This window comes from Piliocolobus tephrosceles, chromosome 2 (assembly GCF_002776525.5).
Source record: "Piliocolobus tephrosceles isolate RC106 chromosome 2, ASM277652v3, whole genome shotgun sequence".
Taxonomy (NCBI): domain Eukaryota; kingdom Metazoa; phylum Chordata; class Mammalia; order Primates; family Cercopithecidae; genus Piliocolobus; species Piliocolobus tephrosceles.
In genome coordinates this window covers 95454251-95477938 of record NC_045435.1, presented here as the reverse complement: position 1 = coordinate 95477938, position 23688 = coordinate 95454251, and the positions used below count along the sequence as shown (strand labels likewise).

Here is a 23688-nt window from a genome sequence, read left to right as displayed (position 1 = left end):
AAGGCCATGTACGAGGACAAGGCCCTGAGATTATTGCAACAGTAACTTGAAAAACTTTCAGAAGTCTATTCTGTAGGATTAAAGGAATGCTGAGACTATTCAAGTTTGAAGTCCTGGGGGTGGGGAAAAGTAAAAACCTGTGCTAGAAAGCTTAGTATAGCATGTAACTTTAGAGTCCTGTGGAGTCCTGAGTCTCCCATAGACCAGAACAGTCTTTTAAAAGTTTTCGGGAAAAACCGACTTAAAAAAAAAAAAAAAAAAAGGTGGCTAATAAAAAAATGAAGCATTTAACAGTGTTCAGGTTTCAGAGTATTGAAGAGGGCTTTTTAAAACTGTTATCTGATTATTTCCTTTACTAACATGATATAGAAAAGTGTATTTCCAATATTAAAATTTATCAGACTGAGCTTACTGTTCTCGTTGATGACTGGAATAAAAATTGGCATAAGTGAAGGTCTGTATGCTTGTTTTCATACCACCACCACCAAGATAGAAAACGAGGAGGCAAGTTTCTTCAAGGATATTTTGAAATGTGTTAGCAAAACTCTTGCAGATACCCTTTTTTGTTATAGGATGGGGTGAGGAGAGGCGCATGCTAAATATTTTTGAAACTAGGGATGTAGAGAATTAAAAGTTTGATATAATTATTTTGTAGTTATAAGTAGCAGTGAAATTAAGTCTCCTGCAGTAGACTATGTAAGTATATTTAGCCAAATGAAACTTCAGTGTTACTGAAATGAAATAATACATCTGTCCTGTTGCAAGATTATTTTTATTTCTCTTGTGGTTTCCTAGCTGCTGATAATCAATAATTGTAGATGAGTAGGTGGTAAGTTTTAAGTTTGTACGTTGAGCTTAGTCGGAAGCATGCTTGACTGCCAACCCATGGCACAAAGGATGAAGGCTTTTAGAACTGGACAAACTTATAACAAAAGGTATTTGCAACTCTTTTTGTAGTGTGTCATGTTGATTTGTGACATTGTTTTTGAAAATACCGTGTTAACTTAGTTTTCTTGTAGCCCTCTTTTTATTGAAACTGTGGTATCTGTTGTTGAAACTGCTTGACTGAGAACATTTTTATACCGTAAAAGTAAATAGTAAACATAGCCCAGGAGCTGCTTCTGGTTTGTCCATCGTATGTAGCCATTGCCTCCGTGTACCCTCATTGAGAAGATACTGATTTGCAGATTCAGTTGTCCTTCTTTTTTTTTTTTTTTTTTTTTTTTGAGACGGAGTCTCGCTCAGTTGTCCTTCTTTAACAGACTATGTAATATTGCAATTGTGATTGTGATAGGTAAGTGGGCCAATCGGTTAAAATAAATACATACTTCTCAGGTTTCACAAAAGGAAAACAATATGATTTGTGTTGATTGAAATGAGTAGGAGTTAACTTCTATAGTTTTTGATCACTTAAACTCGGGGAAAGTTCTTTATTTCCTCTGTTTACTTAAGAATGCTGCTTTTGTGTTTCATGCAAGACTGAGCCTGACTCAGTTTGAAACCTAGACTCATCTGTTGATGCCTGAACCCTGCTGTCCTTGAGGTATGCATATAATTTGCTTCCTTCCTAAGGAAAAAGAAGCTCTTGAAAGATAAAGTCAATCACATTAGGAACCCATTTTTAGGGTTTAGCCACTTTTTTTTTTTTTTTCTAATTTAGGGGCATCTCTTCTGTTAAGAGACATTCCCCAGTCTCAAAGTTTCCCTCAACTTTGTGAGTAGTGTTGGAGCATGTTTTCATTGCCTGCTTGGGTCATGTTGAGTGCCCTCCAGTGGATATAGTGTAATGCTTGTGATTTTTTTTTTAAATTCCAAACAAGTTTATGTGGAATATATTTATGAATAGTTCTGATGAGGGAGAATCACCTAAGAAACCTTTGATTTCTGAAATCATATTACTGCTAATTAAAATACAGGCTTGAGAAAATGTCTTCTCAGCCAATATTTGCAGTAAAAAAGTTAGGAGGTTTTTTAAGGTCACTTTGAATAGGCAGTTCTGCTTAAATATATCGTAATGATAAACCAGAACCTCATTATAGTACTTTAGGAGGTAAAAGATCATAATGTTTAGCTGTATTGATGAATTACAACAACTGAAACCTCAGAAAAAAATAATGAAGATGTGAATTGTCAGTTTGTCTAAAATCAGTCACAGAGTAAAACGTAATCAAGTGCTCAACTTGATTATATTAGGAAATAGAAATGAAGGCAATTGAGCCAGTGTATGTGATCTAAAATAAAATGCCCTTAGTTACCATAGGTTTGGTCTCATTTGTACGTAGTGGTGGGCCATGTTGAATTGTAAGTGTTTTGCCCCTTTAATTTTTTCTTAAAGAGCTTTCTCTAGGCTCGTATGTTAAAGTTCATGGTTTTTCTGTTAGTAATATTATTTTCTGAAAATCCATGTTTCAGCTCAATCTAATTAGCAACAGGAATGAAGCTTATTCTAAATTAGCTTTTGAAGTTAAACGGTCAGCATATGGAAATATTTCAGGGTTTAGATTTAAAAAAAATTTTTTTTCAGAATATGTTGCTGGAATGAAAATGTTAGCATAGGGAGGGAAAATGACAGTTATCAATGATTGCTTTACTTTGCCTATGGAATTCAGTGTCATTTTGTGGAAACTGGTATATGATTTTTTTTTTTTACTACTTAAGAAATGTATTATTGCTATATTTAGGGTTTTTTTTTTTAAGGCAAGAATGCTTAAAGTGTTTTATATGAATGATTATTTCAGGGTGGATTAAATATTCCTCCATCAGGGACAATACTTGTTAATTAGTGATTTCCATGTTGGTGCTTAGTATTTCCAGCATTTACTGTCTATAAGCTTCTCTTCTGATTTTTCAAGAGTTTTCTGAGAAAATGAGAGTAGGCTTCAATGTTCTTTGAAAAATTATGTACATACAACTTACTGAAAAAAATGGCTACTGGGGACTTAATTTTTCTCCTGAAATGGGTTACTTGCCTTCATTAATGTAGCATACTACAATTTGATGTTCAAGATATGTTACTAAGAATAAGATCATTTTCACAAGCCTTATATAGGATTGGTCTTACTACATTATAGTGGGAATGGCTACTCAAATGTCTCCAGGGCCAGTTAGGTATTGGGTAAATGGGACCATGTGGAGTATTACAAATTGAAGTGCACATGAAGCAGCCAGTCATAATATGTAGCTCCAGCCATTGTGTGAGAATATAGTTTATGTTGCCAGATCATCTGATTTCTTTTCCCTAAGTGGGAAATCCAGATAAATGTACATCTCTTGATTTTCAAGGGTCGGTGAACAAAATTCATATTTTAAGATGCTGTATTCAGCACAAATTAAATACACTTATTTGCTGAATACTGCCAGTTTGTCCCTCTGCGGTAGTCCCATTTGAAGTACAATGTTTTCATGATGATGATTCTGTGAAATAACTGGTTCTGTGAATGTACATATTGTTAAATTATTAGGTTTGTATTTATTTGGGCACTTGGGAAATGCCTTGTGTGAATTGATTATAGATAGGAACTTAAAAGCAGGATTCATATAATTGACTTATTTGTGAAAAAAGGGAAACCAATATTTTTAAAGTTAGGAATTAAGATGGCCAGGTTCAAGGAAAAGGGGGAGAAGTAACTTTCTCATTACTTGGCCATCTTAAATAGAGTTCTTTAAGTGTATTTTTAAGAGGTCTCAAAACTTAACGTGAAGGCACTTAAAATGCTGGGCAAATTCTGTGTTTACAACTCACATCAGCCCTAAATTTTACTGGTCTTTAAATCATGTCCTTTTTACCAGAAGTTTGCATTTCTAAGCTAAATTATTACTGTTAGACTACATCCAAAACTTAAAAAACAGTTTAGGTAATTAAAAATTAATTGAATATGTTTTACTTAAATTAATGGCTTATGGCTTTTTGGTCAGTTTATGTAAGCAGTTAAATCGATTTTGGTTAAATCTTTTGCTGCTAACAAGGTATTTCTAGAATTTGAGAAGTGGGGTAGCCGGGCGCGGTGACTCACGCCTGTAGTCACAGCAGTTTGGGTGGCTGGGGAGGGTGGATCACCTGAGGTCAGAAGCCCAAGATCAGCCTGGCTGACGTGGTGAAACCCTGTCTCTACTGAAAATATAAAAATTAGCCGGGCATGGTGGCAGGTGCCTGTGATCCCAGCTACTTGGAAGGCTGAAGCATGAGAATTGCTTGAACCTGGGAAGCAGAGGTTGCAGTGAGCTGAGATCACACCAGTGCACTCCAGCCGGGCCAACGCGAGACTCTGTCTCAAGAAAGAAAAGTGGGGTGTTTAGTCTTCAAACTCCGTGTTTAAGTGACTGGACTGAAAATGTAAATCATAGGCCGGCGTTGGTTTAGAAAGCATCATCTGAAAATAATGCTATAGTCTGCAGTTATTTTTATTATGATATGATGGTGTAAAATACAAGCAGATCAGTGGACCTTTTATGAGACATTAATCCTAGAGGCGTCTCACCCCCTGGTCTATCCCACAATCTCCATGAGACTCTTCGTAAAACCACTGTAAAGTTTCTTTTGTAATATCCCAGAAGTTTCCTACCTCTGGTATCTTTTGAACTTGTTCAAAAGGCTTCCCCCCCCCCCCCCTATGATGGTTTGAAGAGTGTGAACATCTGAATGATGCTGGGGTGAAACTGCTTCATAACACTTCCATTTTCTCCCCTATTTATTTCCATCTTTTAATTTTTTCATTAATATCCCCACGGTTTTACCTCTGTTTTAGTAATTCACATATTGCTGGACTAATTCTTTTTAACTGACCTGTAACAGATATGTTAAACCGTTTAAAACTTGGGGGGTATTTTTAACCTACTTTAAGTTAATTTAAAGTTAGTCTACATGGCATATAAACCTTATGATTAGTAAATCTTAAATGCTGGTAGCTGAGTTGGAAGCCAAAGATGTACAAAAAATCTGAAGGGTTTGGTTTAGTTTGATAAACCTCTCTTACAGGGTTTTGTAATAGTAGTGATATATATATGTGCATATATATAGCATACCTTATTGGACGTCCATATAAAAATGTGTAAGAAGTTAAATTTACTGCAAAATGTCTTGGGAGTGCAATTTGAAGATGATCTTAAATGGTGATAGTAATTTGCTACACTGAGGGATGGTTGTTGCAAACTGCTCCCAATTTTCCTTTACTGTGAAGTAAACGAAACAGCTGTAATAGGGATTACTTATTATACTCTCTCTTTCTTTTTTAAGTATAATTAAGTGGTTTTGGGGTAAGGGTGTAGGGAGTGAGTGTCTTTGAAGTCTGGCGTATACTAGATGAATGCCACATGTATAAGGGAGGAACAAGGGATTCTTGGAAATATTTTTCAATCCAAGTAACTTTGGAGGCTTCCAAGTGGAGTTCAATTCCCCTGTGTAGGAAAGTGCTGAGGTAGACCCTTAAATTCCTTTCTGAGCCATTGAATGTCCTCAAACTTCGCTTATACTTTATAGTTCGTTTAGATAGAAAAGTTACAAACTAAATTCTCTTTAGGAAACATAATACGCTGACATAGCGCTCTTAATAGATTATATAAATTTAGTGTATCAATTTTCTGGCATTTTGCTGAATTTTATTGTTTAGTTTTCAAGCCCAAGTATTTTGTTACTTTGTATATTGTAGTTGTCCTGCATTGATCACTGTTTCCTGCTTTACTTGTGCTGTCATTTTTCCTGGGTCCTGATTCAGAGTGCCAACCATTCTGTTCCCCATAGAATAAGAAATAAGAGGCTAGAAAGTTTAGAGATGAGATATCTAGGAATGCCTGAAGATCAAGGGTCACCCTTATGGTTAAAATGGTATTGCTGATAAGTGGATGCTGGGAAATATTAAAATTTGATTTTTTAAAAGAATACTTATTTCTCATGCTTGAAGAGCGCCCTCATTATATGCTAAAGGGCCTCAGGTTTTTCCTTATTGCCATTATGCTGCAGATTCTATTACATTTGTCTGAAAAGATCTAAGACAGAAGGGCCGTTTAATACCTTCCCTTTTCTTCTCACCTTCCCCTGTCTTCCCCATCAGGAGCTAAATAGAAACCCCTTCACCTTGTTACCATCAAACTGCATCAATGGTCTGTCTTTACAACGAAGGAAGTAGTACTGCATTCTGGTCAGAGGCCAATCCTGAGGCATGCCTTTTCAAGGACTTGTTACTTCAGTTACACTGGCCCTTCTCTGTTAACTCTTATCCCCCAGACTCTAATCCTGTTGCTTTTTTTGGTCCCCATCTCCCACCTTTCATCATCTGAAATCCATTCATTGTAACTTCTGTAATTCAGTCGTTAGAAAATCCTTTATATTCTCAATCTGTTGTGAATGTTCGTTTCTTATTTCAGCTGTAACCTAGCCTTCTCCCCAAGAATGCTACTTCCCTTACAACTCTCTCAAGTGGTGAATTTTTCCCTTCTTGCACACCTTGTAACACTGAACTAAGAGATGTGTGGACTAAATGTCTGCTTTTTTTCCCTCGTTGTCACTTCTTGACCTTTCTTTTCCAAAACTTCAAGCTTTGACTTTCATGTAATCAAATTATACCACCCATTGCCCGTCTTTATTTCAAGCACTTGCAGACCTTGCCGGGTCATTCACATCCTTCCTTGATCACTTTATTAGCTCTTGGCTCATTGTCACTCTCTCTTATTTCTGTCATAATTCTTGATGACATCACTATCCATGTAGAGCAATACTGGTAAAGATGTGGTCTGGTAACTGTTTGTTACCTGTATTGAATTAAGATAAGGAGTTATGCCAGAATGTAAGTCACCTGTGTCACTAAGTTTACTGTTTAGCTTACTTTTTTTGTAGCAAGATTTTGATGAAGGAAGCAGTATGTTGATTTACAGTCTGGTACAAACTTTGATATAGAAGATGCTTCCAATATCCTGGTCTCTTAGTTCCTTGATTTCTTCTCCTCCAGTAATCTTACTTTCTGTCCTAACTCAACTACACATTCCCATTGTCATATTCTAGACTACTCTGTCTTTTATCAGTAACTGTGCTCCCTTCCCCCAATCTCATTTCAGGCATCCCACATTCTAATTCCTCTAGTAAATATGTCAACTCCAACAGCCCATCAGTCCCATTGGGACCTACAGTTTATCTATCCAAGCTTTTCCCTGTTCCTCACTCTCACTTCTATACAGCTGAAGTTTCATACTGAATTATAATCACTTTCTTGTATGCACGTTCAACAGTCTTGTCCCTCCCTGGCTTCATGCCCAGTGGTCTCTTGTATCTATGACCATGTCCTTTATCTTCTCCTCTGTCACTGAAAGAACTGTAGCCTTCCAATATAAGGCCACCCAGTTCATTTGCACACCAGATTCCATCCCTTCTTGCTCTCAAGAATATTACTGTGGCATCTCTTGTTTCTTGTATCAGTGGGTTTTCCTACCCTACTGGCTCTTTCCATGAGCAAACATGCTATTATCCCATTATAAAAAAAAATTTTTTTCTCTCCATCTCTCCTTTCACTCTCCACCTCAGTCTGTTTCTCTTTCCAGCAAAATAACCTTGAAAAATTGCTTTATGCATTCCCTTTTTCTTTTGAACCCCCACCAGTGACCACCACGTTATAAATTTGTAGTTGTCATCTCACTTAATTCGTTAGTATTTGGCACCATTGCTACAATTGCTTGAAATGTCTTTTCATTGGTTTCCACGCCACCATGTCTGTTAGCAGGTTTTCAAACCTCTTACTTCACTGGCATTTCCTTCTTTGTTTTTTCTGTTATCTTTCTGATCTGTGTTGGAGTGGCTGAAGGTTTAGTCCTTGAATCTCTCCTTTTTTGTTGTGCATATTTACTCCAGTCTCATAGCTTTATACAGATGGTATTTACATCTATTGCTAATGATTTACAAATTGATATCCTTAAACTGATATCCAGCTACTTTTTGGTCAGCATTTTGGATGTCTAGGAAGCTTCTCAAACTTAATATATCTAAAACTGACCTCCCAGTTTTCCCCAAAGCTGCAGTCTTTTCCGAAATGCAATTCTGTCTTTCCAGTTACCTAGCTTAAAACCTTGCAGTTGTTGACTCATCTTTCTCTCATACCCCATATCTAAATTTTCTCTGCAAACCTTGTCTGTTCTCCCTTCAAAATAAAGTCATATGTCATTTTATGATGGGGATACATTCTGAGAAATGTGTCATTAGGAGATAATCATGGTTGTGCGAACATCAGAGTATACATAGACAAACCTAAATGGTATAGCCTATGCACATCTAGGCATACCGTGTGGCCAATTACTGTAATGAATACTTTAGGTAATTGTAACATAAAGGTAAGTATTTTTATCTAAACATATTGAAACATAGAAAAAAGTACAGTAAAAATATGGTATCAAAAATAAAAAATGGTATACCTGTATAAGGCATTTATGATGAATGGAGCTTGCAGGACTAGACATTGGTCTGGGTGAGTCAGCGAGTGACCAGTGAGGGAATGTGAAAGACCCAGGACATTACTGTACACTACTGTAGACTTTATAAACACTGTACACTTGGGCTACACACATTTTTTTAAAGATTTTAAAAGACTTTTTTCAGTAATAAACCTTAAATTACTGTCACTTTTTTACTTTGTGAATTCTTAATTTTTTAAACGTTTTGACTCTTGTAATAACACTTAGCTTAAAACACACATTGTACAGCTGTATAAAAAATTTTCTTTATATCTTTATAAACTTTCTTTATAAATTTTCTTTATATCTTTATATCTTTATAAACTTTTTTCTATTTTTAAAATTATTTTTCACCTGTTAGCTTTTTTGTTAAAAAACTCAGACATGAACACATTAGCCTAGACCTACAGAGGATCGGGATCATCAGTATCACTGTATTTCACCTCTAGATCTTGTTCTTCTGGAACGTCTTCAGAGGCAGTAAACATAAACGGAACTGCCACCTCCCATGATAACAGTGCCTTCTGGAATACCTCTTGAAGGACCAACCTCTGGCTGTTTTATAGTTAACTTTTTTTTTTTTTAAAGAAGTAACAGAAGGAGTGCACTCTAAAATAATGATAAAAAGTATAGTAAGTCCATAAACCTGTAACACAGTCATTATCATTATCAAGTCTTGTATACTGGACATAACTGTATATGCTATACTTTTTTTTTTTGAGATGGCATCTCACTCTGTCACCCAGGCTGGAGTACAGTGGCGCTATCATAGTGCACTGTAACCTCAGACGCCTGGGCTCAAGTGATCCTCCTACCTCAGCTTCCCGGGTAGCTGGGACTACACCAGGCACCCCACCATGCCTGGCTAATTAAAAAAAAATTTTTTTGTAGAGACAGGGTCTCACTCTGTTGCCAGGGCTGGCCTTGAATTCCTGGCATCAAGTAATCCTCCCACTCTGGCCTCCCATAGTGCTAGGATTATAGGCATGAACCACCATGTCTGGCCCACTGTACTTTTATACAACTGAAGCACAGTAAACCTACTGTGGGTTCGTTTACACCTGCGTCACCACAAACACCATGAGTAGAGCATTGTGCTGCAATGTTATGATGGCTACAACATCACTAGGTGATAGGAATTTTTCAGCTCCATTATAATCTTGTGAGACCACTGTTGTATGTGCAGTTCATCATCAACTGAAATGTCCTTATGATGCATGTCTGCATATCCAGAAATCTTAATCATTTTTCACTGAAGCCATGTCATGCCATGCCATCTTTTGCCTGTATTATTATTATTCAGCTTTTATTTTAGATTCAGGGTGTACATGTGCAGGTTTGTTACAAGGGTATGTTGTATGATGCTGAAGTTTGGGGTACGATTGAACCAGTCACCCAGGTAGTGAGCATAGTACTCAATAGATAACTTTCTACCATTACTCCTCCATCCTTCCCTGTTTTTGTCCCTGTCTATTGTATCTTTATGTCCGTGTGTACCAAATGTTTAGCTCACTCTTATAAGTGAGAATATGTGGCATTTGATTTTCTGTTCCTTTGTTAATTTGCTTACAATAGTCTCCAGTTGCATCCACATTGCTACAAAGGACATGATTTTGTTCTTTTTTACAGGCTGCGTCATATTCCATGGTGTATAGGTACCACATTTTTCTTTATCCAGTCTACCATTCATGGGCATTTGGGTTGATTCTATCTTTGCTATTATGAATGGCTTTTGCCTATATTATTGGAAAGGCCTTCTAACTGGTGTCCCTGCTTAACACCTTTTTCACCCTTAAATGTGTTTTTGACGTGGTCGCCAGAGTAACCCTTTTTATAACGATAAATCATGTAACTTTTTGGTTCGGAAACTTCTAGGGGCTTACCATTTCATTCAGTAAAAGCTCAAGCTCCTGTATACCCACATCCTTCATCACCTGTTACTTTTCTCCTCTCACTCTTCAGCCTTTTTGTTTTTCTTCAAACTGATGAAGCCTTCATGGCTGATGTCAGATATTTTGTCCGTTGAGATCTTCCTTGTTGACTCGGTTGCACTTGGTCATATTATTTTCATTTATTTGGTATATCTAATCATAGTCTGAAAGTTTGTCTACTTATTTTTCCCTCTTTGAGGGTCCTTGCCCTGTTTTTGTATCCCTGATAGCTGGATAGTATCTGGAACTTACAGGTGTTCAGTAAAGTTTTGTTGAATGAATATTCTGGAATCACCCAACCTTTTTTTTCCCTCCAGTTATTTTTCTTCTCCCTTTCACTGCCTGAAAGATGTCCTTTGTATATGGTTCCACTTATCACTGTCATCCCAGTTTGTGATATACTATTCTAATGTATTATTATTAATACATTTCCAATGAACTTGCTCTTGCTGTGAGTTCACCACTGGACCTACATGTTGGCCAATCAAATGGATACTTTATAATTTTATTCTTGATGGACTCCTGCATTTGGCACATTTCTTACCTCTAGCACAGCACTGTCCAGTAATCCACACTTCCTGGGACAGTTGAAATGTTCAGTGTCTATGTTTTCAGTTGGTAGCAACCAGCTACATGTGCCTGTTAAACACTTGAAATGTGGCTGTGTGGCTAGTGGCTACTGTATTGGAGAGTGCAGTTTTAGAAACTGCTGTTTTTCTTACATGGCACTAGATTTAGTATCACAATCTAATTGTGCAAGCCCGATAGGTAGGAGTTTATCTTTATGCCTCTTACTTAATTTTTCTCATCTACTATATGCAGTTCATCACATCAACAGAACCTGCTGTTTTTACCTCCTAAATATTTCTTTAGTCTAACTACTTCTTGTCCCTAGTGCCACCCTCATCTATCAGCTGGAATATTGCTATAGCTGCCTTGCAGATTTCCCTTCTTTCCTGTTCCCTTCTAGTTTTTTGAATTACAGTCAGCATGAAAACTCAAGTAAGATTGCATTATTCACCTGCTAGAACCTTTCATGACTTTCAGTGTCACGTAGAATAGAAAACACTTTTCTTACCAAAGGCTAGAGAGCTGTACGTGATCTGGCTATTTTTAACGTTTCATTGCACTCACCCTTTTCCTTTATAATCAAAGTACTGTGATCTCAAGGGTTCTTGAAAGATGATCATGTTCTTTAATGACTTTGGGTTTTTGCTTGTTATATTCTATTTCTAGAATGTTTCTTCTCTGTTCCTTACATGCTGTCCCTTTTGCATCCTTCTTCAGGTCTCAGCTTACATGTTACCTTCAAGAAGCCTTTGACCACGCTAAGTGGGACCTTCCTTCCACTTCTGCTGTGTAATCCCATTCCCTTCTCCCACTTGTTAATTAGTTACATGCTTAACATGCTTTTTTTGTATTTGTTTATTTGGTTATCTGTCTCCCTCTCAAGAATGCAGGGACCATGTCTGCGTTCTGCAGTAGTCACTACTGCACACCCAGAATCTATTACAGATCCTGGCATGTAGCTGATGCATAAATATTCGATGAATGAAAGGCTATACATTGTATTTATGCTATTGGTATTGCTATGACCTGAAACTAAAAGGAGTTGTAGGAAAGATTTCTTATGGAACAAAAATATCCCTTTTGATTAATATCACAATCTCGTAAATTGAGAAAACAAAAAACATATACCAGTGGAGCACTCATGTATAGTTTGAGGTTATGACTCATTTATTGGTGTATTTTTGGACTCACAGTAGAACAAAGATTAGGGAATATTCCTTAAAGCTCTGTATTGAAATAACGAAAAGCAGTCACATTTTGATAATAGAAGCTTCCTAGCTTACTCTTTGTGCAATCTTCTTTTCCTAAATACAAGAGAACCTCATAATTATGAGGCTTATTACTAGAGTAAGGCAGTCAAAGGCAGCAAAATGTCTTTCTGTTTTAAAAAATAACATAAACTTGACATGTATGGTGGGGGACAGAAGGTTTCAGAAGTTTAAGAATCTGTGTTGTGTTAACGAATAGATGCTTCTCAAGCAGCTTATGCTAGGGTTACTCTGTTTAGTCAGGGTTTTTTCTTCTTTAAATTGGGTTCATTTCCTAATGTCACACATGAAGTTTGGATCATATGGTTTGACTTTAGCTATAGTCCTTAGCTATGGGGAGCAGCATCAGTGACCTGTGACACATAAATTAAAAATACAATGCCAGGGCCCTTCCCCAGCCCCTCTGATAGAGAACCTGTTGGTCATCTGTATTTTCAGATGTTCCAGGTTAGTCTGATTAACACCCTCGGTTTAGAACCATTGGGAGGATCTGGTTGCAAGTTTTAGGGGACCTTCAAGCCTGTAGGTCTTTATAGTTTAAAAAAAAAAAAAGATTTTAAAAATCATGCAAATGTTGTGGCTGAATTCTGGTTTAGCACATACTGCTTTTAATGGCCTGAAATGTTTTTCCCAAATAAATTGTCTTGTTATAGCTTTCATGTGTGATTTGGTCCAGTTTCTTGTTTTTGAAGATACTTATGGGAAAAAAAACTTTGTAATTTCTCTTAGTAACATATTAACCCACCTAAAAACCCTTTCTGTTACAGGTCTTCACATTTAGGCTTAATGTGCTTAATTAAAATGTAAAAATACACCTGCCTTTGTTCTCTGTGAAAGTATTTAATAAATAAATGAGGGATTGGCAAAGTACTGCCCACCATCTGGTTTTATATGGCCTATGAGCTCAGAATTGTTTTTAGATAGCTTAAAAAAAAAAACCCAAAAGGATAATATTTTGTGCCGTGAAAATTACATGAAATTCAAATTTCAGTTTCTGTGAATGAAGTTTTAATGGAACACAGCCATCCATGCTCATAAGTGTGCATATTATCTGGCTGTTTTCACTGCAGTAGCAGAGTTGAGTAGTTGTGACAAAGAGTTTATGGCCCACAAAACCTAAAATATTTATTTCCTGATGCTTTACAGAAAAAGTTTCCTGAATGTTGTTCTAGCTATACATTATTCATAAATGAATCTTTCGTGGTTCTGAAGGCATTTAAGAAATCTCTTAGGTTATAAATTGGCCTGGTGTGGTGGCTCATGCCTGTAATCCCAGCACTTTGGGAGGCCGAGGTGGGTGGATCACGAGGTCAGGAGTTCAAGATCAGCCTGGCCAAGATGGTGAAACCCCGTCTCTACTAAAAATACAAAAAAAAAATTAGCTGGGCGTGGTGGTGGTGGGCCTGTAATCCCAGCTAATCGGGAGGTTGAGGCAGAGAATTGCTTAAACCCGGGAGGTGGAGGATGCAGTGAGGTAAGATTGTGCCACTGCGCTCCAGCCTGAGCGACAGAGTGAAACTCCATCTCAAAGAAAGAAAAAAAAAAAACTTTTAGGTTATAAATAATTGTTGTAAGCTCTCCAAGCCTCCATATTACATTTTGTATTTTCTCCTGTTCACTTTTTGAGCATTTTATTTTTTATTAGCACATTCTGTTCATTAAGTATTTAAGAGCTTAATATATGCCAAAGCACTTTAGAAACAGTGAGAAACTGTTTCTAAACGTACAGTCTCAGCCCTCACAGAGTTCACTTCATTGGACTCTTTATAATTTCTTTTTTTAAAAGGTCAACGTGCTGGTATAGTGAGGAAGGGAAACTCTTACAACAAGTGGAGTAGAGGAAGGTTATCATTATGGGATATAATTTGGAGGTCATTGAATACCTGCCATTAATTCTGCCTATAGTCTGAATGTAGAGATCAATATCTAGAAACTTTTTTGAAATAAAATCTTCAATTTCTTTGGCATATCTAGTACTGTCTAGCTAGGCATATAGTCAAAGTATGGTGTATATTTCAAATATTAACAGTTTTTTTGGGCTATAGTCACTGTTGAAAGGATATAGTTCTTTACTATTACATGTGATACCTGTATATAAAATTGGCTAATCCCTGTCTTTCATTTATCTGCAACACTGACTGTTACCAGTTGTCTCTAACTTTGGTATGGGGGTGGCAATATGATTAGATTGAAAGGGTACATGACTGAGCCACAGGCAGACCTGGATTTGAATTTTAACTGAACGGTTTATTAGCTAGTCTTACATAAATACTGCTAAGCAGTTTTCTTGTGATACTTTGAGGAATGATGTCTTCTTTATGAGATTCAATGAGATAACATATTAGGCTCAGAACTGAAGTTGCTAGGAATTTAATTATGCTACCTTATTAAGTATGTCAAAGGCAGAATTCAGTGTTTAGCTGATACCACAAGGCAGTAAGTATCCTAAAATTATGCTGTAAAAGATATAAAGATGCTGTAAGTGACTCAGAAACCTGGTGACTTTGTAATGCAGTTGATTCTTAGAATACTGTCACTTTAACAAAATAGGAGCTAGGAATGGACAAATATTTATTAAATTACTAAAATAGAAAATTTATTGATACATGTAAAGTGACATTTGCTTAAATATGGAAAAATTTGCAGTACTGTTTCTTTGCTTTAGAAAACATTGGTTATCACTTTTTTTATTTTTAGCAATTTGTTTTTGCCTTGAGGCAAGATGGTTGACTGAGTGGTTGCCACATTTCTTTTTGTACAAAGTCCATTTCATAGGCCACCTAGCTTTTATGCTTAGAAACATTTCCTTAACGTTATATTTCAGTATTTGGCTAACCTATATAGGCTTCAATTATATAGGCTAACCTTCTCGGACAAATATTTCTAATAATTAATATATTTGGTTCTGCAAATGTATACAATCATATGTAAAGATGCCTTGCATACTTGATATATGTTACTTTTTTTTTTTTTTAGAAAACTTTTTGAATTTATTTAAAATAAATACAACGAAAATATTCCAATTAAAGTGGGCAATTGAAGTGATATGTTCTGTGCCAAGTTTGATAAATTAATGCCTCTGTGGTTTACATTTTTTTTAATGAGTACCTTTTTCATTCTCTTTAATGACTGTATGGTATTCCACCATCCCCCTCCCCTCGCCTGGACAACTGCAGTAACCTCCTAAATGGTCTTTCTACTTTGCTGTTACCCCTTAACTGTCTTCCCCTTTATAGCTGCTGGAGTGAATTTTAGAAAGTCTAAATCATACATCACATTGCTTCACTGGCTTCCCAGTACACTTTGGATTTTATTTTACATCCTTACTGATCTGATTCTCATCTCTGTCTCTTCATGGTTCCCTGCCTTCTAGTTACACTGGTGACCTTTCGATACCTTTATCACATTAAGCTCATTCCTTCCTTTTCACTTGTTCTCTGCCTGGAGTGTTCTGCCCCATCTTTACGTGGCCAGCTGCTGCTCCTCTGATGAAATGTCTCTTCCTCCCAGGCCTTCCCTGACCACCTGCTAGAATAGCATACCTTCTACCTTATAAACTTGTTTATTAGCATTTCTCACTCTAAATTTTCTTTTTTTAATTGCTTAATTCCCTAACAGTAGAATATAAGCTTCACTGTATTTATGACCATGACTCTCTTATTACTGTAATACCAGTAACATAAAGGGTGTTTAAAATTTGTTCAGTGGGTGAATATATATTCCATTTAATTGATAAATTATTATTTATTCCATCCCCTGTGGATGGACATTTGAATAATTTCATCTTTTTCTCTATGAATGCTTCACTTGGCATGCTTCTGACAGTATTGCCACAGAATACATTTCTGTTATAAAAATTGGATTTTTAAGTCAAAGGGTAGTTACACTTATGTTTAATGGATAGTGCCAGCTTACTATCAAAAGTTTCTGCTAGTTTCACCATATCCTTATTAGCAGTAGATACTAATCAATCTTTTCCATCATTGCCAATCTGAGAAGCAAAAAGTAAATGGGTTTAAACATCGTTTGTATATATTCATTGCTCACTTTGTTTTTCCTTTGCAATGTTGTTTCTTGCTCTTTCCCTGCAGTATAATTCTTTCTTCTTTTTGACTTGTTCCCAGTTTTTCGTGTACTGTGGATATTAGCCTTTATGTTACACATGTTCTAGTATGTCATTTTTTGAATTACTTCAAACATGGTGATTTGTTGCTCAAATTTTAAAAACTACATACACACACAATTATCTCACGTTTCCCTTTTTGGTTTCAATTTCAACTCATGCCTATTCAGTTCATCGATTGGGCATGGTTTTAGTCTTAATATATACTCATATTTTATCTCATTGTTCTATTTTCTACATGTAAATATTTGGTGAATATGCTTAACTTTAATGTAAAATAAGGATGAAAAAATGATAGTTGGAATGACAAGCCCATTTCTCCTAATACTTTTAATCAAGTAATCCACTAATTGAAATATTACCTTCTTCATTTATGAAATTGCCACATTATATCTGGGTGTTTTTCTGCCTACTACAGTCTCTTACCCATTTCTTTCCTAATAATACAATACTTGAATTGCTGTGGTTGTTGATTTATAATGTTATCTTAGTGATAACGTTACAAATGTGATGTAACTGGTTCCTTCTTATAGTTCTTCTTAAGAACAAGACATATCTTCCCATTTACTGTTGTATGTATCTCATTTTACTGTTATGAATGAAATCTCTGTCCTATTTGTGTATGGGAAAATAGTTTTAGTATGTCATTGTGGCCACTTTTATTAAAAATTCAGTTAAACTAAGAGTTGTTTTCTGTTCAGCCTTATCAGACTATAAAATCCACATAAAAGGGGTATAAAAATGTCTCAGGACACTGGGCTCAGATGATTCTCCCACCTCAGCCTCCCAAGTAGCTGGGACTACAGGGGCATGTGCCACCACACCCAGCCATTTTTAAAATAAGTTTAAAAAATAAAATTAGTATTTTTAGTAGAGACAGGGTTTCACCATGTTGCCCAGGCTGGTCTTGAACTCCTGGACTCAAGCAATCCATCTGCCTTGGCCTCCCAAAGTGTTGGGATTACAGGTGTGAGCCACCACACCTGGCCGAATTGCAGCTGTCTTTAATACTTTTTCCATCCTATTCCCTTTGCTGCTCCCAGGCCTGCTGTATTGGTAGCCCACTATTAAGCTAGTGTATATTCTTTGCATACTTTTACTTCATAAACTATATGAAGCATTGTTTTGTTTTTTAACTTAATTGGTATAAAATTATATTTTGGAAAATCAGTATGTTCTGTGAAAATTACTTAGAAAATGTGCCTGTGAGGTAAAGCCTATTCAGGATGTATCTTCAAGGAGATAGCTGTGCTTTAACATATTAGTCTTTTTGGCTGCTTATGTTAATATAAGTTAGAGAAAAACAATCTGCTTTTTGTGATAATTTGTTCTTGGAGATGGAGTGAAAGATTATTTTAAAACATTGTCTTTTTTTTCCTCCCCGGAGTACCAGTACTATTTATTTTAGGATGTTACCGATCAAAGATGCCGTGTGGAGTTACTCATTGGTGACACTAACAATAAATCACACATGCAAAGGATGTTACCATAATCTAATGATTTTAAACAGTAAACTTATATTCTAAGACATCCAGTTGGCCTAAATGTGCTATATCAATGACTATTCAAGGGGCTTTTTATGTATAATATATACAAGTACTTCACAAAAATATAAAAGGATGACAGTGACATCAAAAATCTGGCAAGCCAAAAGGCTACATTATACATAGCAAATAAATAAGCATATAAACTTACTGGAATTTAAAACCTTGTGGGATGGGTGGGTGATGGTATATATGTTAAATGTGTGAACGTATCTATTAAAAGTTGTGTCAGATAACAGCTGATGCTGACAAGCCCTTGGTAAGATGGCAGCATGTTCAGTACGTTCTGTGAAAATTATGTCAGTGTATGATCTGTCAGTATTTTGGAGCTATGCATGAAAGGACTTAAAATTCTTACCCTTTAACTCAGTAATACTATTTCTAGAACTTCCGGTTATACAGGAAATTAAGAGAATTATTTATATGCAAGGTGTTTATTGCGGCATTGTTGGAATAATAGACAAAATGGAGAAGAACAAGCTAAGAATGGAGGAGGTAGCTTATAGTATAGACATACAATACAATCCAGATGATAATATTTTATAATAGTCTTCACAAGGGATTTTATATTTTTATTTTAAAAAATACATAGCAGTGAGTTTAATATCATTCCAAGTATACCAAAATGTCATCATTTACTGTGTAGTGGAGTCATGATGGAGATGATAAATAAAAATACTAATTTATACTAGGCATATATTACTTTATGGCTGAGGAAGGAAGACAGTTATGAAGAAAAGAAGAGCTCATTCTGGAAACATACTAATTTTTCCCAGCCATAAAGAGATTCCGTATTTCTTTTTTTTTCCATTTACCTTCTGTTTCCTACCTGAGAAGATTTCATACTTCTAATAGCCATTTGTGTACCTATTTAAAGACAGTACCAAAGGTATACATTTTAGTGTTTGGAGGACGAAGGGTTGTTTGATGTTTCATGCTTATTGACCATTCTAGGATGACAAGACACCTCGAGAACACACACACAGGCACACACACACCCACCAAAGAAAGCTGTGAAAGAAGAAAGCAGAAAGGAACCTGGAGTGAGTTGTAACTTAAAATGTTAGTGTTGCATGAGATGTGCTAAAATAGGAAGAGTTGAGGAAACTGCATACATTTTCTAGATGGCAAAGTATTACTGGTGACGGTTAATGAAAATACATATGCATGTGTTTTTAGATTTGCAGATTTTACTATGAACTTTTAAAAAATCCTTGAAGATATATTAAAAGTTTATCTTGCTTATGAAATAGAGTAGCACTTTCTAACTTTAAAACAGGGAATAATTCTTTGGATCTTGATTATTGGAAAAGTGAACTATGAATTGCTAGTATAAAACTGTGATTTTATTTATTTATTTATTTGTTATTTATTTATTTTTTTTGAGACGGAGTCTCGCTCTGTCACCCGGTCTGGAGTGCAGTGGCCGGATCTCAGCTCACTGCAAGCTCTGCCTCCCGGGTTCACGCCATTCTCCTGCCTCAGCCTCCCGAGTAGCTGGGACTACAGGTGCCAGCCACCTCGCCCGGCTAGCTTTTTGTATTTTTTAGTAGAGACGGGGTTTCACCGTGTTAGCCAGGAGGATCTCGAACTCCTGACCTTGTGATCCGCCCGTCTCGGCCTCCCAAAGTGCTGAGATTACAGGCTTGAGCCACCTCGCCCGGCCAAAACTGATTTTAAAATGTATCTGCTTTATATTTTTATGTAGCATATTTACCTGTAGTTAATAATACTCAAACTTCCTGAAAACTAAGGTAATTAAGATAATTCTGTCCTGATGGGAAAACGAAAAATAACTTTAGTGTGAAATCTATTGTATATTATTTGTGGCAAGACTTCTCCCCTTGACTTTGACTGGAGACATTTATAGGGTTAAAATCAGAAATAGCACGGTGAATTTTGAAGTATCCTTTATAAAGTTTGTAGTTGGAAAGAGTATTATGTTCATATTGCCAGAAAAAGATGCATGGATGCATTAGACTGCATGGAAAATACATGAGAAGTTGGCCAGCTCCCCCTTTGTCAAAACATCACTTAGTGGTGATAAAGCTGTCAGAAAACACAGCATTCTAATGTAGCCTGTAGTTTCATGATAACCTGTGTCTTGAAACATTTAGTGTAGTACTTATACAAACCTAGATGGCATAGTGTACTGCATGTCTAGCCTATATGGTATAGCCTGTTGCTCCTAGGTGTAAAGCTGTATAGCATGTTACTGTAGGCAGTTGAAACAGTGGTATTTGTGTATCCCTTTTTTTTTTTTTTTTGTCTTTATTCTTTTAAGAGACAGGGTCTTGCTCTGTTGCCCAGGCTGGATGCAGTGGTGTGATCATAGCTCACTATAACCTTGAACTCTGATCCTCCTTGCCTCAGCCTCCCCAGTGGCTAGGACTATAGGCACATACTACCACACCTGGCTAATTTTTAAAATTTTTTTGTAGAGATGGAATTTTGCTGTGTTGTCCAGGCTGGTCTTGGAACTCTTGTGCTGCAGCAATCCACCCGCCTCTCGGAGTGTTAGAATTTTAAGCCACTTCGCCTGGCATATTTACCTAAACATAGAAAAGATCCAGTAAAAATACAGAATTATAATCTTATGGGGCCACTGTAACGTATGTAGTCCATCTTGACTGAAATGTCATTATGCAGTGCATGATTGTACTTCATAATTTTTAAACACTCCTCCCTCTTGATTGGTACTTAGTGGATTTTGTCATTTTTGTTTCTTCATAATTCTTTCTGAAATGCCTACTAGTTGGACCTTTGATCTCCTGAATTGATCGTGATTTCTTCTTTTGTATTTTTTGTCTTTGTCATTTTTTTGTACTCTAGGAAGTTTTCTCAATTTTAGTTTCTATTCAACTTTTTGTTTTTATTTTTTCTCTCCAGTCTTTTACGGAGATACTAAATTGAAGTGTTCTGTTTCTCTCTCCACCCTACCGCTAGTTTTAAATTTTATCTCAGTTTCTATGGAGTCAGTTTTTTTGTTGGTTTAAAAAAAAATTTCCTGAAGTGATTGGTAAGTTTTGGCTAATTGGGAGCACTAGAATTGGGCCCTAAATGGTTGGCAGGGTGTGGTGGAGGAGAGCCAGCCCTTAGCCTGTAAGGCTTAGGCCAGAAAAAGAAAGAGGAAGGCTTTCCTTTTCCTTTCTGGAGCAGTGTTCTGCCCTAGTTCTTGCTGGGGAGTCTATTTGATTTCTTTAGTGGTTAATGCTCAGTTTTTTGGCATATTTGGATCTGCCTCCAGAGCAGGTACAAGGTGAGTGAGTCTATGCTGTTACCTAATTAGATCCCCATTTCTACCCTTCGCTTTTACTTCTCTAACTGCTGATAGATTTTTACCCTCCTTCACCTCATAGGGTTGCGGTGAAGAGCAAGATGAATTTTTATTTATGTTGCATAAATTTTAAAAGCTAAAAAATATATATGTAATGTTGGGAAGTCCTAGTGTACAAATGGCTGTTGTAAATTTGGAACATGAATATGGTTTTTTCCATTATAAAAATGAAATCGTTATAAATTGCGGTCAAGTTACTAGGTCAGCCCACACAGAGTTTACCCAGTAATATGCGTAAATGTTTTGCCTTTGCATCAACAACAAAGAAAAACAGTACTATAAAAAAAAAGTTCCTGGAAGCCGGATGTATCAAAGCACTTCTTAAATAGCTATATAGTCTATAGACATGACCAGTTGGTTTCTGAGTCTGTTGACATTGGCCAAAGGAGAAGCTCAGTGTAGAACATGTTTTGAGTCTCCTTTTGCAGAAATACGTTGGAGGCTGGATTGGGGAACCAATTTTTCAGAAAGGTGGTGAAGTAGTTAAATAGCCACTTTTAAAGACTGTCAAAAGGTAGAAACCAAGGCCAGGCGTTGGCTCACATCTGAGATAGGAAAATCACTTGAACCTGGAAGGCGGAGGTTGCAGTGAGCTGAGTGTGCACCTCTGTACTCCAGCCTGGTTTGGCAATAGACCGAAACTCTTGTCTCAGAAGAAAGAAAACATAGTTCACACTTAACTATTTAATCCATATCTTTCCATACCCAATATGTTATTTATAGTTCCAGATGAACTTGTTTGGCACAGATTTTGTAATAAAGGAAATTTTGTTATTAGAAATATCTAGAGGCCATGAACTGTTCAAATTTGCAGGTAGTTCCCTGTGTGATGCAGTGTTTTTTTCTGAATATTGCACAATAAAGCCAAATACAGACATAAATGAGATGCTAAGATTTGTATATGATACTAATTTTTAAAATATTGATCAAAATAATATGTATCCATATTGGTAATATTTGTATTTATAATAAATCATTGCTATAAATTTGAACTTAGAAAAATTTTACTAATAAAGGTGCTTTTGTGTTGTAAACTTTCATTTGAAAAGTAATTTTTCTTTGTACCAAAAAATCTAAAATTCACTATTCTAGTCACCAAAATTTGCTTTATGAAAAATAATTTTTGATGGCACTGTATTATATCAGAAAACAACTAACTTGTTAATGAAAATGTGGAGTTTTTAAAATCCCACTGTACCTCTGTTATCCAAAGGGGATCTGTGAATTTTTTCATGAAAGGTTAAAAAAATGAGAGACTTTTCAGAATTCAGAGAGCAGCTGATTTTTGAATAGTGTTTTCCCCTCCCTGGCTTTTATTATTACAACTCTTTGCTTTCTCATCACCATCCTGATTATCTGTAATTTATATTTCTACTATTAATAAAAAGATGTATTTGGTAAGGAGGAATTTTCACTGAAGTTCAGCAGTGATGGAGCTGTGGTTGAGGTGTCTGGAGGAGACCATGAGGTCTGTGTTTCACTAAATAACCTGGTAAAAGAGGATATGGGTTTTTTTTGTGGGTGTAATAGTGACATTTAACAGGCATCCCAGTGACTTAGGAGTATTAATCAAGCTAAATTTAAATCCTAATGGCTTTCGATTAACTTTTTTTAGGGTATTTGAAGTATACCATACAACTGTTTTGAAAATCCAGCGTGGACAATGGCTACTCAAGGTTTGTGTCATAAATCTTTAGTTACTGAATTGGGGCTCTGCTTCGTTGCCATTAAGCCAGTCTGGCTGAGATCCCCCTGCTTTCCTCTCTCCCTGCTTACTTGTCAGGCTACCTTTTGCTCCATTTTCTGCTCACTCCTCCTAATGGCTTGGTGAAATAGCAAACAAGCCACCAGCAGGAATCTAGTCTGGATGACTGCTTCTGGAGCCTGGATGCAGTACCATTCTTCCACTGATTCAGTGAGTAACTGTTAGGTGGTCCCCTAAGGGATTAGGTATTTCATCACTGAGCTAACCCTGGCTATCATTCTGCTTTTCTTGGCTGTCTTTCAGATTTGACTTTATTTCTAAAAATATTTCAATGGGTCATATCACAGATTTTTTTTTTTTAATTAAAGTAACATTTCCAATCTACTAATGCTAATACTGTTTCATATTTATAGCTGATTTGATGGAGTTGGACATGGCCATGGAACCAGACAGAAAAGCGGCTGTTAGTCACTGGCAGCAACAGTCTTACCTGGACTCTGGAATCCATTCTGGTGCCACTACCACAGCTCCTTCTCTGAGTGGTAAAGGCAATCCTGAGGAAGAGGATGTGGATACCTCCCAAGTCCTGTATGAGTGGGAACAGGGATTTTCTCAGTCCTTCACTCAAGAACAAGTAGCTGGTAAGAGTATTTTTCATTGCCTTACTGAAAGTCAGAATGCAGTTTTGAGAACTAAAAAGTTAGTGATTATTAAGTAAAATGTTGTGGTGAAGAAAAGGGAGTAATAGCAATGTCACTTTTACCATTTAGGATAGCAGAT

The 23688-nt window shown here is 36.4% G+C and overlaps 1 protein-coding gene across 3 annotated transcripts in view; it reads left to right on the top strand.

Annotated features, from left to right (window-relative positions):
- The window catches only part of CTNNB1 (catenin beta 1), a 41904-nt gene that overhangs the window by 2045 nt on the left and 16171 nt on the right, over positions 1-23688 (top strand). For all 3 annotated transcript variants that reach the window (XM_023231712.2, XM_023231714.2, XM_023231713.2), the window contains exons 2-3: positions 22819-22879; positions 23322-23549. In XM_023231712.2, the coding sequence (XP_023087480.1) occupies positions 22867-22879; positions 23322-23549 (241 nt within the window). In that variant the 5' untranslated portion in view covers positions 22819-22866. The remainder of the gene's footprint in view (positions 1-22818; positions 22880-23321; positions 23550-23688) is intronic.